The 12003-nt window shown below is 50.0% G+C and overlaps 1 protein-coding gene and 1 long non-coding RNA gene across 3 annotated transcripts in view; one reads left to right on the top strand and one right to left on the bottom strand.

Annotated features, from left to right (window-relative positions):
* The window catches only part of LOC139030885 (uncharacterized), a 16182-nt gene continuing 4179 nt past the window's right edge, over positions 1–12003 (bottom strand). Inside the window, exons 2-3 of the long non-coding RNA XR_011483333.1 lie at positions 4931–5264; positions 1–4179 (exon numbers count right to left, since the gene is read on the bottom strand). This is a non-coding gene — a long non-coding RNA (uncharacterized lncRNA). The remainder of the gene's footprint in view (positions 4180–4930; positions 5265–12003) is intronic.
* Positions 139–7442, top strand: RNF41 (ring finger protein 41). 2 transcript variants are annotated; one of them, XM_020884077.2, is made up of 6 exons: positions 139–228; positions 931–997; positions 3505–3776; positions 4436–4571; positions 5196–5299; positions 6087–7442. In XM_020884077.2, the coding sequence occupies exons 1-6, from the start codon at positions 170–172 to the stop codon at positions 6436–6438; spliced, it is 990 nt and encodes a 329-aa protein (XP_020739736.1). In that variant the 5' UTR covers positions 139–169; the 3' UTR covers positions 6439–7442. The 2 variants fall into 2 exon arrangements, with proteins under 2 accessions (XP_020739736.1, XP_020739739.1); XM_020884080.2 differs by lacking the exon at positions 931–997.

Below are 12003 nucleotides of genomic sequence, written 5' to 3' on the forward strand. Positions count from 1 at the left end.
TAAGCTCTCAATAAATATTTATTGGACAAATGAGTGGGTCTTGGCAATGAGATGAAGTTGGCACATGTCTGTGTTCTTCTGAACCGGCCTCTTTCCCCTCTGTTGTTCCTTCCAGGACCTGGGTTTCAGTGATGAGACATGGGGTATGATGTAACCCGTTTCCAGGGGGATGTTGACGAAGACCTTATCTGTCCTATCTGCAGTGGAGTCTTGGAGGAGCCAGTTCAGGTGAGTTGGATTGACGACAGGTTTGGTGAGGCAACAGAAAACATTCGTGGGACATGGGGCCAACGGGGAAGTCCCTGCTCAGGCTCCCGGTCCCCACTCTCCTGGCCCACGCTGACTGCAGGCGGCGGCGACACCAGGAGCAGGGCCGCCCGGGGCTGATGCCGCGGAAGCGCAGTCAGCTCAGGTCTTCTTCGGAGGCGAGCTCCCCGCGCCGTCAGGTGGTCAGCTGTCCTGTCCTCTTGACGACAGCTCGGCAGCAGCTTTTCTCTTCAGGGGCTCCAGCTAGGCTCCGTCTTCCTTTCCATGACTGAGCTTCTGGATTCTCTTAGTAAGTTCTCTCTGCATTTTCATGATGCAGTGTTTCAGGTTATCAGCCTGCTGCTGCTGCTAAGTCGCCTCAGTCGTATCCGACTGTTAGCGACCACACAGACTGCAGCCCACTAGGCTCTCCCGTCCCTGGGATTCTCCAGGCAAGAGGACTGGAGTGGGGTGCCATTGCCTTCTCCTATCGGCCTGAGGGCCTGCCTACTGTTTAACACATAGGAAGTGGGGAACTGTATGAACTGACCTAGTTTCTTCCTGGGATTTATTGGGGAAAAAGTTTTTTTTGTTTTTTTTTGGGGGGGGTAGTTTTTAATGCAGCCATGTACTCTGCATTGTGATGTGAAAGCTGCAACCTTCACTAGGTCATTTCTTTACCAGCTTTGAGAGACCAAAGATAATTGTGTCTTCCTGGGGCAAGTGTGAGAAGCTCGTGATTGATTACCAGGCAAGTATAGTGAACGAGGTGAATTCTCAACAGTTGTGTTCATGGGACATCATTCTGCATGGTCCTTATTGCCTATACTCTGCAAATACCAATTAATCCTCTGCCAATCCTCTGGCCCGGTGGAGACAATTCCATGTTCCAAACCCAGACACCAGTCACTGAGGGCTGGTGGCCCTCCCCCACTCACCGCTTCTGCCTCTCCCTGAGGCCCCCCTGATTCTCGGAGTTTATTCTCACTCTCCAGACACCAGTCACTGAGGGCTGGTGGCCTTCCCCCACTCACCGCTTCTGCCTCTCCCTGAGGCTCCCCTGATTCTCGGAGTTTATTCTCACTCTCCAGACACCAGTCACTGAGGGCTGGTGGCCTTCCCCACTCACCGCTTCTGCCACTCCCTGAGGCTCCCCTGATTCTCGGAGTTTATTCTCACTCTCCAGACACCAGTCACTGAGGGCTGGTGGCCTTCCCCCACTCACCGCTTCTGCCTCTCCCTGAGGCCCCCCTGATTCTCGGAGTTTATCCTCACTCTCCAGTGGTCAGCTACCCAAAGGAGCACAGATGACTGAACTGAATGAGACTCAGAATGCATCCCGGGGGCCGCTGGCCCTGGCCCTAGTGCCAGCTGGCACTCGGGGTGAGGAACTCACCTGCCAGGGCAGGAGACATAAGAGGTGCAGGTTCGATCCCTGGGCCAGGAAGATCCCCTGGAGAGGGAAGTGGTAACGCACCCCAGTGTTCTTGTCCTGGGAAATCCCGTGGACACAGAGGAGCCTGGTGGGCTGCAGTCCACAGGGTTGCAAAGACTCAGACATGACTGAAGTGACTTCGCATGCATGCCTGCCATCAGAAGCGGATTGGCTGGGTGTGCAGCAGCCTCTCCTGGTGATGTCAAGAGGTCATGGGGTGTGTCAGCTCCCTCTCCACCCTGGCAGGGCCCTGTCTGTTTTCTGGCACCGTCATTTGAGGTGAGTCACATGTGGAGAAATCAGTGGCAGTTAGTGACTATCTGAGGCAGAACGTCCTTCCCCACCCACTCGGGCTTTACCTTCTGAGGAGCAAGCCTGCTTAATAGACGCATTTCCAAAGACAGAAAGCTTCTGCTAGGGATGCTGATTTCAAGAGACAGGAATGAGCAGGGTGGGACAAGGAACAGCGAGAAAGCCAGACAGGCCTGAAGTCCGTGCTGGGAGCATGGTGTGAGGAGAGGCACGGGGCCAGATCGAACAGAACTTTTAAGTCCTGGGCAGGAGTTGGGACTTATTTTAGGTGTAAGGGAAACCACTGTAAAATTTTAAGCAGGTAGGAATATGATTCAGTTTGCATTTCTAAACGATCACTCCAGGTGTTGAATGTAGGATGGATTATAAAGGGGCAACGCAGAAGTAGGAAGACCAGTTAGAAGACATGATAATTTAGATGAGAGGTGATCGCTTGAACTGGGTTAGTGGTAGTACAGATGGAGAAAAGTGGACACACTTAGGATTTTTTTGGAGATGGGGTCTAAGATTTTGAAAAGAATCAAAATATGTCTTTCAGTGAAAAATGAAAATGTGCTGACAGTTGGATTAATGATATCGATAATGACTTCTTTTCTTATGAAGCCTTTGTATGTTACAATCTGTGAGCATTTTGAAGGCAGAAACTGCCTTACCTTTTTTTAACTTAACCAGGTAGCAAAATGTTTGGCTCATAAAAAGCACTTGAGTCATTCATCCATTCATCAACATCTAGTAAGTGCCCGCTCTGTCTGTCCCATGATGGAGGCCAGAGAATCCTCTCACTTTGCATTATCAAGGAAGTAGGCTGAAATATGATCTTTATGAAACTGAAGAGAATGTGATTCTACAAAAATCTAGAGCTGTTTTGGAGTGTAGGCACTGTTCCTTGGGACTCAGGGCAACACCTCAGGTTGGGCCTCATAAGAACTTGGGGGAAAAAAAAAAAAGAACTTGGGGGAGCTCCCTGGTGGTCCAGTGTTTAAGGATTCGGCACTTTGACTGTTGTGGCCCGATTTCAATCCTTGATTGGGGAACTGAGGTCTCGCAGCCAAAAAAAAATGAACTTCTGCCAATTAGTCTCTGCCCCCCTCCCCCCAACTCATCTCTCAGGACCCATATCAAATTCTGTCCTGTCTATAAATACCTGTCCTGATTGACCTAGACTGGAAAGATCTCACCCTCCTCTGGATTTCTTTGGCCAATTATTGTCTATGTAATCCAGTTGGCATTTAATAATTGACCACCTTGCGTCTCTCACTCACTGTCCTGGAATGTTATTTATAGTTCTTATTGTTATATAACTTTTTACGTGTCTTATGTCACAATCCATTTGGAATCTTGAGCACAGGAAACATGTCTGAAGCCTTACCCATCGTAGATCTCACCGTTGCCGTGACCCCAGGGACCTCTGGCCCTGGGAGCTGCGCGGCGGCTTGATGGGCTCTGCAGTTTCCGTCCTAGGCTCTTAGCTCCAGCTAATTCTGTGTCCTTTTCACCCTGTTGCCTTCCAGGCGCCTCACTGTGAGCATGCCTTTTGCAATGCCTGCATCACCCAGTGGTTCTCTCAGCAGCAGACGTGTCCGGTGGACCGGAGCGTGGTGACGGTCGCCCACCTGCGCCCTGTGCCCCGGATCATGCGGAACATGCTGTCGAAGTTGCAGATCGCCTGCGACAACGCTGTGTTCGGCTGCAGTGCTATTGTCCGGCTTGACAACCTCATGTCTCACCTCAGTGACTGTGAGCACAACCCCAAACGGCCTGTGACCTGCGAGCAGGGCTGTGGGTAAGGGTCCTGCCTTTCTTCTGCCCCCAGAGACCTGTGGGCCGCCCGCTCCCTGCTGCAGGGCTCCTGTGTGCACAGGCACGGGCGCTCCGGGCCTCCCTGGCTCCCTGCTCCAGGGTCTGTTTGAGCTGCTTTCCAAGCTGCCGTCTTGGTGCTCTCGCTTTAATAAGAGAAGGGAGCCGGCGGTTCAGCGATCTGCGTGAGACCACTTAAGACTGGTTCACTTCGCTCCTCCTCTGTCCAGGACTACTTCTGTCAGCTTCACTGCTCTCATTTCCAGGCCTCTCATGTTGCCTCTGGTCCGATTTTGTCTTTCTTTGGGGTGTAAAATATTTGATTAAATACTGATAGCTGGGGCTTTGAATCTAGGGCTTCTCAGAAGGAGTGAGTCCACAGGCAGCATCTGTAGGAGGAACACAGAGCCACGTGGGAGATGAAACACTCTGGGAGGAGGAAGGAGGCCCAGAGGGAGAAGACAGCAAAGGGATGTGGGGTGGGGGCGCTGGGGAGAAGCAAGTGAAGGGAAAAACAAGAGAATGTTGGAGAGGAATGAATGTTAGTAATTTCCGGTAGAAAAAGCCCTCTCAGCAGTTACCTGCCTGTGTCCACGTATCTCACTGAACGCTCCTGTCGTGTTCTCTTCCCGCCCTGGGTGGCAGCCTGGAGATGCCCAAAGATGAGCTGCCTAACCACAACTGCATCAAGCACCTGCGCTCAGTGGTACAGCAGCAGCAGACGCGGATCGCGGAGCTGGAGAAGACCTCCGCGGAGCACAGGCACCAGCTGGCGGAGCAGGTGGGGCCCGGGGAACACGGCGTGCGCCCGCGGGGAACACGGAGCGTGTGCCTGTGGGTGACGGGCGGGGTGTGAGCCGCGGGGAACACGGAGTGTGTGCCTGCGGGTGACGGGCGGGGTGTGAGCTGCGGGGCACACCGAGCGTGTGCCTGCGGGTGACGGGCGGGGTGTGAGCTGCGGGGAACACAGAGCGTGTGCCTGCAGGTGACGGGCAGCGGTGTGAGCCGCGGGGAACACGGAGTGTGTGCCTGCGGGTGACGGGCGGGGTGTGAGCCGCGGGGAACACGGAGCGTGTGCCTGCAGGTGACGGGCAGCGGTGTGAGCCGCGGGCCTGGGCGCCTGGTCAGCGGGCCCCCTACCCGTGCACAGCAGCGAATCAGATGGGCGCTCTCCTTGTTTCTCACTATCCCATCAGTGACATTCATTTATTCACTGTTTATCAAATGCCTTCCGTTGAAGACACTTCGCTAAGCCCTGGGGGTACAGCTGGGATTAATGCAGTCTAGCACTGTCTTCATGAAGCTTCCAGTCTGGTTGTGCCTCAGACCTCTGGATTTCCTTCAACTTGTCTTTCATGTGTTGTCTGTCTTAACCGTTTTCCCTTGTTCTCCTTCCCTCCAACAGAAGCGAGACATTCAGCTGCTCAAGGCATACATGCGTGCAATTCGCAGTGTCAATCCCAACCTTCAGAACCTGGAAGAGACCATTGAGTACAATGAGATTCTAGAGTGAGTGTCGTTCGGGATGTGGAGTCACGCATTCCAGGTCCTGGCAGGGAGCCCGGACGAGAGGAGTGCGGGGGCGCGGCAGAGGGGGAGGAGAGGGCTTCGCTGGGGCCACTGCTCCTCAGATGCTGGGATGAAGAGCAAGAGGTGGAGGAGAGGGGATCACCTTCAGCCCCAGTCGAGGAGCTAATTTTTTTTTTGGGTGGATGGAAGGGAAAGCTTACCCAAGAGTTAGGTGGGGACCCACATGCACAAAACCCTGTGTTAAAAGAGAAAATATTGTCCCTGTCTTCAGGGAGTTTACAGTTCAGAGAAGAGTGCAAAAATCCAGGAAAGTAATCTAAAATGTGGCAAAAACAAGTGAAGTTAAACAAGTGAAGTCTAAGATCCCGTTCAGTTCTGGAGTTCTGCATAGTTCACAGACTAAACTGTGAGTCAGCCCGTACAGTGCCGCACGGCACACAGAACAGACGAATGATCGCTTCATTCGGGATTCACTTTTGTTGAATACTTACTACCTGCCAGGCACCATGTGCTAGGTATTGGAATTTTCAGGAGAAACAACAGGAAGCCTACACTTGTGGGGTTTAATCTGGTGAGAAACACGTGGTAACACTCAGATGGGACCGACTAGGGAAAGATCTGGAGTTTCTGAAGCAATGATGGAAGGAGAGGAGGAGGAATCGCGTTAGGCTGAGCGCAGAGCAGGCAGGCATTCCTGTTAGGAGGAAAGCCCAGTGCAGAGCAACGGGCTGGCCCTCACTGACCGCCTCCCACTCCCCCCACACAGGTGGGTGAACTCCCTGCAGCCTGCACGAGTGACCCGCTGGGGCGGCATGATCTCCACCCCGGATGCCGTGCTCCAGGCTGTCATCAAGCGCTCCCTGGTGGAGAGTGGTTGTCCTGCCTCTATTGTCAACGAGCTGATCGAAAACGCCCACGAGCGGAGCTGGCCGCAGGGTCTGGCCACGTTAGAGACAAGACAGATGAACCGGCGTTACTATGAGAACTACGTGGCCAAGCGTATCCCTGGCAAGCAGGCTGTTGTCGTGATGGCCTGTGAGAACCAGCACATGGGCGACGACATGGTGCAGGAGCCAGGGCTTGTCATGATCTTTGCGCATGGCGTGGAAGAGATATAGATCTTGACGGGCTCTCTGCAAGAGATGAAACCTGAAGATCCTGTCACTCCAGCAGCAGGGCCCCAAGTCCTCCCCACTTTCCTTCATGCCGTGGCTTACCCTGGAGCCACACGTGTCCCAGTTCTGCCACCACCGAAGGGGCCCGCACGGCGCTCTGCTCAGCCTTCCAGGTGGGAAGCCCAGATTCCCTCCTTTTGTCTCATTTCTTTCCCCAAGATGTCTGTAAATTTTCCACCTGGTTGGGAAAGTCCCCATCTCTATTTCTGTTTTCCTGCCTAGGGTCCCTGGTTCCAGATATTTTCAGAAAGCACAAAGATACTCATTTTCGATAGAGGGTCAGGATGGAACGAGGGGTCGCTAACTGCTCCCCTCCTCCAAAACCTGGGGATCCAGATGAGACAGGTCTGTTGACTCTGAACAGTGTTGAGAGGGCAGCTGTAGGGAGCAGACATCCTGAAGAAATGGCAGACTGGAACAGAAGCCTAGAAGTAAACAATGAGGCCAGCAGGCCATTGCTGGTGGCCCTAGAGGGAAGGCTGGACCTTGGTGCCAAGCAATACCCCCAGGCCACTTAAAGGTGTGGGCTCTGCCGGGCCTGTGGGCGTAGAGTGGGGGATGCCGAATATTTTCAGATGAGCTCTTCTTTCCTACACTTTCTCACGGTTAGGCAACGACAGGGTTGGGGGTGAGGGGTTAGTCTCCTGGGGTGAATGTGCTCAGCAAGAAGTGGGTTGCTGGCTTCTGCTGCAGGCGGGTGGGTGCTGCCTCTGTGGCATGGGCCATACTCGCCCCCTAGACCCCTCGCCAGCCCTGTGATTGTAACTAGTTACTTTGATAACTTTCTTTGGCCATCGTTGTTTGTTTCTGTTTCACTCTTTCCCCCCCACTTTTTTTAGAAAGGCCTGATTGTGGCTGCCTCGCGTTTCCAGCCAGCCATGTTGTTGGCAATTTAATTTATTTACCTTTTTTTTTTTAAGAAAGGAAAAAGAAAAAAAATAACAGAAAACTTTTCTTTTGCTGTTCCTGTTGTGGGGATTTTTTGGATAGGGTGGGACAGGGCTGGGGTCTTTTATATTTTTCCTTTTCAGCACAACCTTTGGCTTTAATATAGGAAGGGCCGTGGGAGCCCCTGGCTGAACTGAAGCCTGCCCCGAGCCTCCATAACCCGTCTAGGATGAGGTGCTTCCTCTATTCCAGTGATGGATGTGACCGTCCAGCATCACTGACTGTGCCCTGGAGAACTGTGCTCCCAGCCTCTCCAGGGTCTCATGGATTTAATTAAACTCTGGGTTTAATTTTGAAGGAATCCTACCTGCCACCAGCCCTACCCCAACACCCAGTTTCCTTGGAGATACACAGCTGGGTTCTAAGCTTCATCAGGCAAGATGGGATGGCGGTCCCCTCACTGAGTACAGGCAGTGCTGCCTGACCCACACCCCCTGCGGCTTCAGCTGCATTTCACGCTGCCCAGGGCGTTCCTTCATCCCTGGGGTGACCGCAGAGTGAGAGAAGGGGAGGGACAGTGGGTGTGATTATCTTCATATGCAGGTGAGAGAGGGGCTAGAGGAAGATGGCCATAGGACAGCTTGGAGTTCTGTCCCAGGCCAGCCTGCTGTAGGTCTGGGTAGTTGGGCCATGGCTCCACTGGGGCTGCGGGGAGGAGAGGGACGCAGCTTGAAGGGGGTGAGGAACAGTCATGTGTTCCAGCTCCAGGACGTTGTGCTCAGGAATTTGAAAACGCTGCTAAACTTAGTCTGGTTACTACATTTCTTCCACTCCCGTCTGCCCCTGCCTGCCTTACCCAGGCCCACACCCTCCTGCCATCACCTTCAGATGGAGCCAGGAAGCGCAGTTCAGGCTTCCCTACCCTTTGCACTAGTGTCTCCGCAGGTCGCTGGCTGTGTTACCCATGTGCTGTTTCATGGTGTCGGCTGCACTAATAATAAACCTGTACTCGGCTCTCTCAGCTCGTAACTCACGTCACTCCCCTCCTGGAGGCTCTCTTCTGCTTTGGCCTTTCTCTACCTTGATTCCCTGACTTTTTCCTTGCTCTGGAACCGACTCTTGTCTTTGAGCTGACCTCTGTTTGAGGAGGACGTCTGTCTGGAAGGAGTGTACCCTCCCCTGCGCCCTTCCCTCCCGTCTCCTGGTCTGTGGAGCTGAAGCACCCTTGCTAGTGTCTGAACTGTGTAATCTTCAGAGTTTGCCTTTGCTCCAAATCCATGTCTTCCCAAGGTGCTCTGGGATTTGGGGACACTTTCTGTAGACGATACGCAAGTACCTTTCCCCTTGTCCCACAAACACCTTTGCTTTGGCATCTGGGATTCCATGGCAGGCAGAGAACATGAGGAAAGTAACATGAGGAAAGGAACCAAAAAAAGTAAAACATGAGGAAAGGAACCAAAAGTAAACATGAGGAAAGGAACCAAAAAAAGTAAACATGAGGAAAGGAACCTGGAACAACGGTACCTGCTATGGTTCTCAAACCTGATAAACCCTTCTGTAGGCATTTGCTGCCACTTTCTCCCTATCAGGAGAAAAAAATCTTTTACCATAGTACTGTATTTTAAATTTGTTGAGCAGTTACTGTGCACCTAATATAAATCTAATAGTACTCTAGACGCTTTAGAGGGGCAAAAAAAAAAAAAAGCATAAGAACAACCCTGTGCCCACTGAATCTGCTACACTTTCATGTACACAAGATCTGAGCAGGAGATGCTGATGGGCACATCACGGTATAGACCACAAGTGGCAACGTATATGCTCTAGTGACACCAGTAGTACTTTTTTTAAGCTTTTTTAAAGTTACGTTTAGAACCTGCTGCTCATTCTTTTGAATGTCATGAATGATGCCAACTCTTTTAGGGTAGGCCTGGTTTTTGGAAACAATGCTCACTGAATGTCTATTCTGCGAGAACTCAGCTAGGGTGGGGCTGGGGCTGGTGGTTCGTATAGCAAAATGGCACCTACCTTCACAGAAGTTACTCCCCAATGGAGATAAATGTTTATAATCAGTTCAGTTCAGTTGCTCAGTCATGTCCAACTCTGCAACCCCATGGATTGCAGCACGCCAGGCTTCCCTGTCCATCACCAACTCCTGGAGCTTGCTCAAATTCATGTCCATCAAGTTGGTGATGCCATCCAGCCATCTCATCCTCTGTCGTCCCCTTCTCCTCCTGCCCTCAATCTTTCCCAGCATCAGAGTACATGCTGCTGCTGCTAAGTCACTTCAGTCGTGTCCGACTCTGTGCGACCCCATAGACGGCAGCCCACCAGGCTCCCCCGTCCCTGGGATTCTCCAGGCAAGAACACTGGAGTGGGTTGCCATTTCCTTCTCCGATATCAGAGTATATAAGACATCATAAATGTGGGAAGTGGATCTTGCCACAAGCAGTATGTTAGTAGAGTGAAGATAAAGCCATGGGTTCCAGGAAAGACTTTTCTGGGAGACGTGGTATCTTATTCTACATCAGAGGTTAGGATGAGGTATCTTGTTCTAGATCAGAGGTTGGGAAACTACAACTTGTAGTTACTGCTATACAAGAATAGGCATCCAACACTGCTCCTATGATTTTTTAAAAAAACTTGTGGACATCCTAATGTTTATGCTAAACGTCACAACTTTTAAATGTTGGCTCAATTTTTTTAATGTAGGCCAAAAAAATATATGGTTCACCAGAGTTTGCAACCTGTTTTAGGCTGAAATAACAGCATGAATAAAAATAATTGGAAGTGAAGGATATGTTGAAGGAGGAAGAATGTGATCTGAAGCATAAAGTTTGTTGAAAGAAGTAATGGAAGACAAAATAATTTGGGGCTGATTCCTGGAAAGCTTTGATATGGCAGGGAATTTGGACGTTAGTTTTACAGATAAGTTCTTGAGAAGTGCCTTGCAATTCATGGTTCTAGTGATGATAGAAAAACAATGAAAATTGGATGACAACATTAGTAAGCTTTGCAGTAATTCACATGAGAGGATTGGAGCTTGAAATAGACCAGGAAAGAGGACAGAGGAGGGGAGAAAAATCAACAGGTAACTGACCTTGGTAACTGACTGGATTCACTCAGCCAAAATTTATAGCATAAGTGTCAAGTGCCAGACGGGGTTCTGGGCATTTGAGATATACAAATAATTGTATATTCGTTGAAAGGAATTTCAAGCTTGGGTGACATACACTTGAACAAATAATGGGAAATACAGAATAGCATACCGCTAGTATGTAAATTTAATGCAATGGGACAACGAGGAGGAAAGGGGTCAACTCCCTACCCTACCCTGGTGGGATGCAGGAGGGAAGGAAGGCTTCCCAGGAATCACTGGACCCGAGTTCCAAATAGGATCAAATATTGGCAGTGAGGAAAGGGACTAACAGCCAGAATGAGCATATATTGTGAGTCATGAGGTAAATGTTAGGCCTCTAGTCATCCCAGCAGTTTTATAAAAAGACATTATTATCATCATCACTTTCTATGTGGGGAAACTGAGACAAAGGACAAAGTTCACGTAGCTAATAATCAGAACTGGGGGACTTCCCTGGCAGTCCAGTGGTTAAGAATCGGCCTTCCAATGCAGGGGGCATTGGTTCAATCCCTGGTCAGGGAACTAAGATCCCACATGCTGTGGGTTGTGGCCAAATTTCTTTTTTAAAATAATAATAATCAGAACTTGGATTTGAACCCAGAATTCATTCCAGAGCCTGAGTTGCTAACCAGTGCACATAAAAAGGGGCACTTAACTAAAGATGAGTCACAGATGAAGACTGAGGTTTCTAGTCTGTGAGTGAGAGGACATGTCATTAACCTGAACAGCAAGGAGAAGAGGATGAGCAGGTTTTGTTGTTTTTTTTTAGCAGGTTTCAAGAATGAAGTAATGAGCTCATTTGGGGAAAAATGGGTTGGAAGTGCTTCCCCATAGAAGGGGGTTGGCTAGAAAATAGAAATGTGGGTCTATTGCTTAAGAGCAAGAAGTTAGGGTTAAAGATGTGGATTTGGGAATTATCAAGAAATTCCAGGAATGATAGCAGCCACTAAAGGAGAGAACAGAAGGCTAAGAATTTGACCTTAGGGAATTCCAGAAGTAATCTGGAACAAAATCTGGAAAATAAGATGCATGATGAAGGTGGCTAATGCTTCAGCTTTTCTTTCTTTTTTTTTTTTTAAGTAATCAGTCATTTAAATGTGGTTCGTAAACTAGCCATGAAGGAGCTCCAGAAATGTTTTGTGCAATGATAGCATTCCTGAAATAAGTACAGGTTGAGATCATTTCGGCTCGGGTCCTCTAATGATTTGCTTTACTGGATAAACTACAGAGATCCAGGCCTCGTAACATCTGGAACAAGTTGACAAATTGGAAGGAGATAAGTTCCTGCATGTTGGATTTCCCCACATTAGCTTTTTAGTCACATAAAAGCAAATTTGATTAAGATCTAAGAATCTGCAGCTTAAAAAAAAATCAGTATAGGGTAGAATTAAGTAGTCATTGGTTTTAAGGTGAGAAGCCAGAAGGAACTTCACGAGAGAAAGAAGGAATGAGGCTGTGACTGAAGAGACATCAGCCCATTTAGA

This window comes from Odocoileus virginianus, chromosome 24 (assembly GCF_023699985.2).
Source record: "Odocoileus virginianus isolate 20LAN1187 ecotype Illinois chromosome 24, Ovbor_1.2, whole genome shotgun sequence".
In the NCBI taxonomy this organism is placed as follows: domain Eukaryota; kingdom Metazoa; phylum Chordata; class Mammalia; order Artiodactyla; family Cervidae; genus Odocoileus; species Odocoileus virginianus.

Coding starts and splice junctions, on each gene's coding strand:
- RNF41 (XM_020884077.2), top strand. CDS start 170: ATGTTGACGAAGACCTTATCTGTCCTATCTGCAGTGGAGTCTTGGAGG. Junction 3,777..4,435: donor ACCTGCGAGCAGGGCTGTGG/GTAAGGGTCCTG, acceptor CCTGGGTGGCAG/CCTGGAGATGCCCAAAGATG. Junction 4,572..5,195: donor GGCACCAGCTGGCGGAGCAG/GTGGGGCCCGGG, acceptor TCCCTCCAACAG/AAGCGAGACATTCAGCTGCT.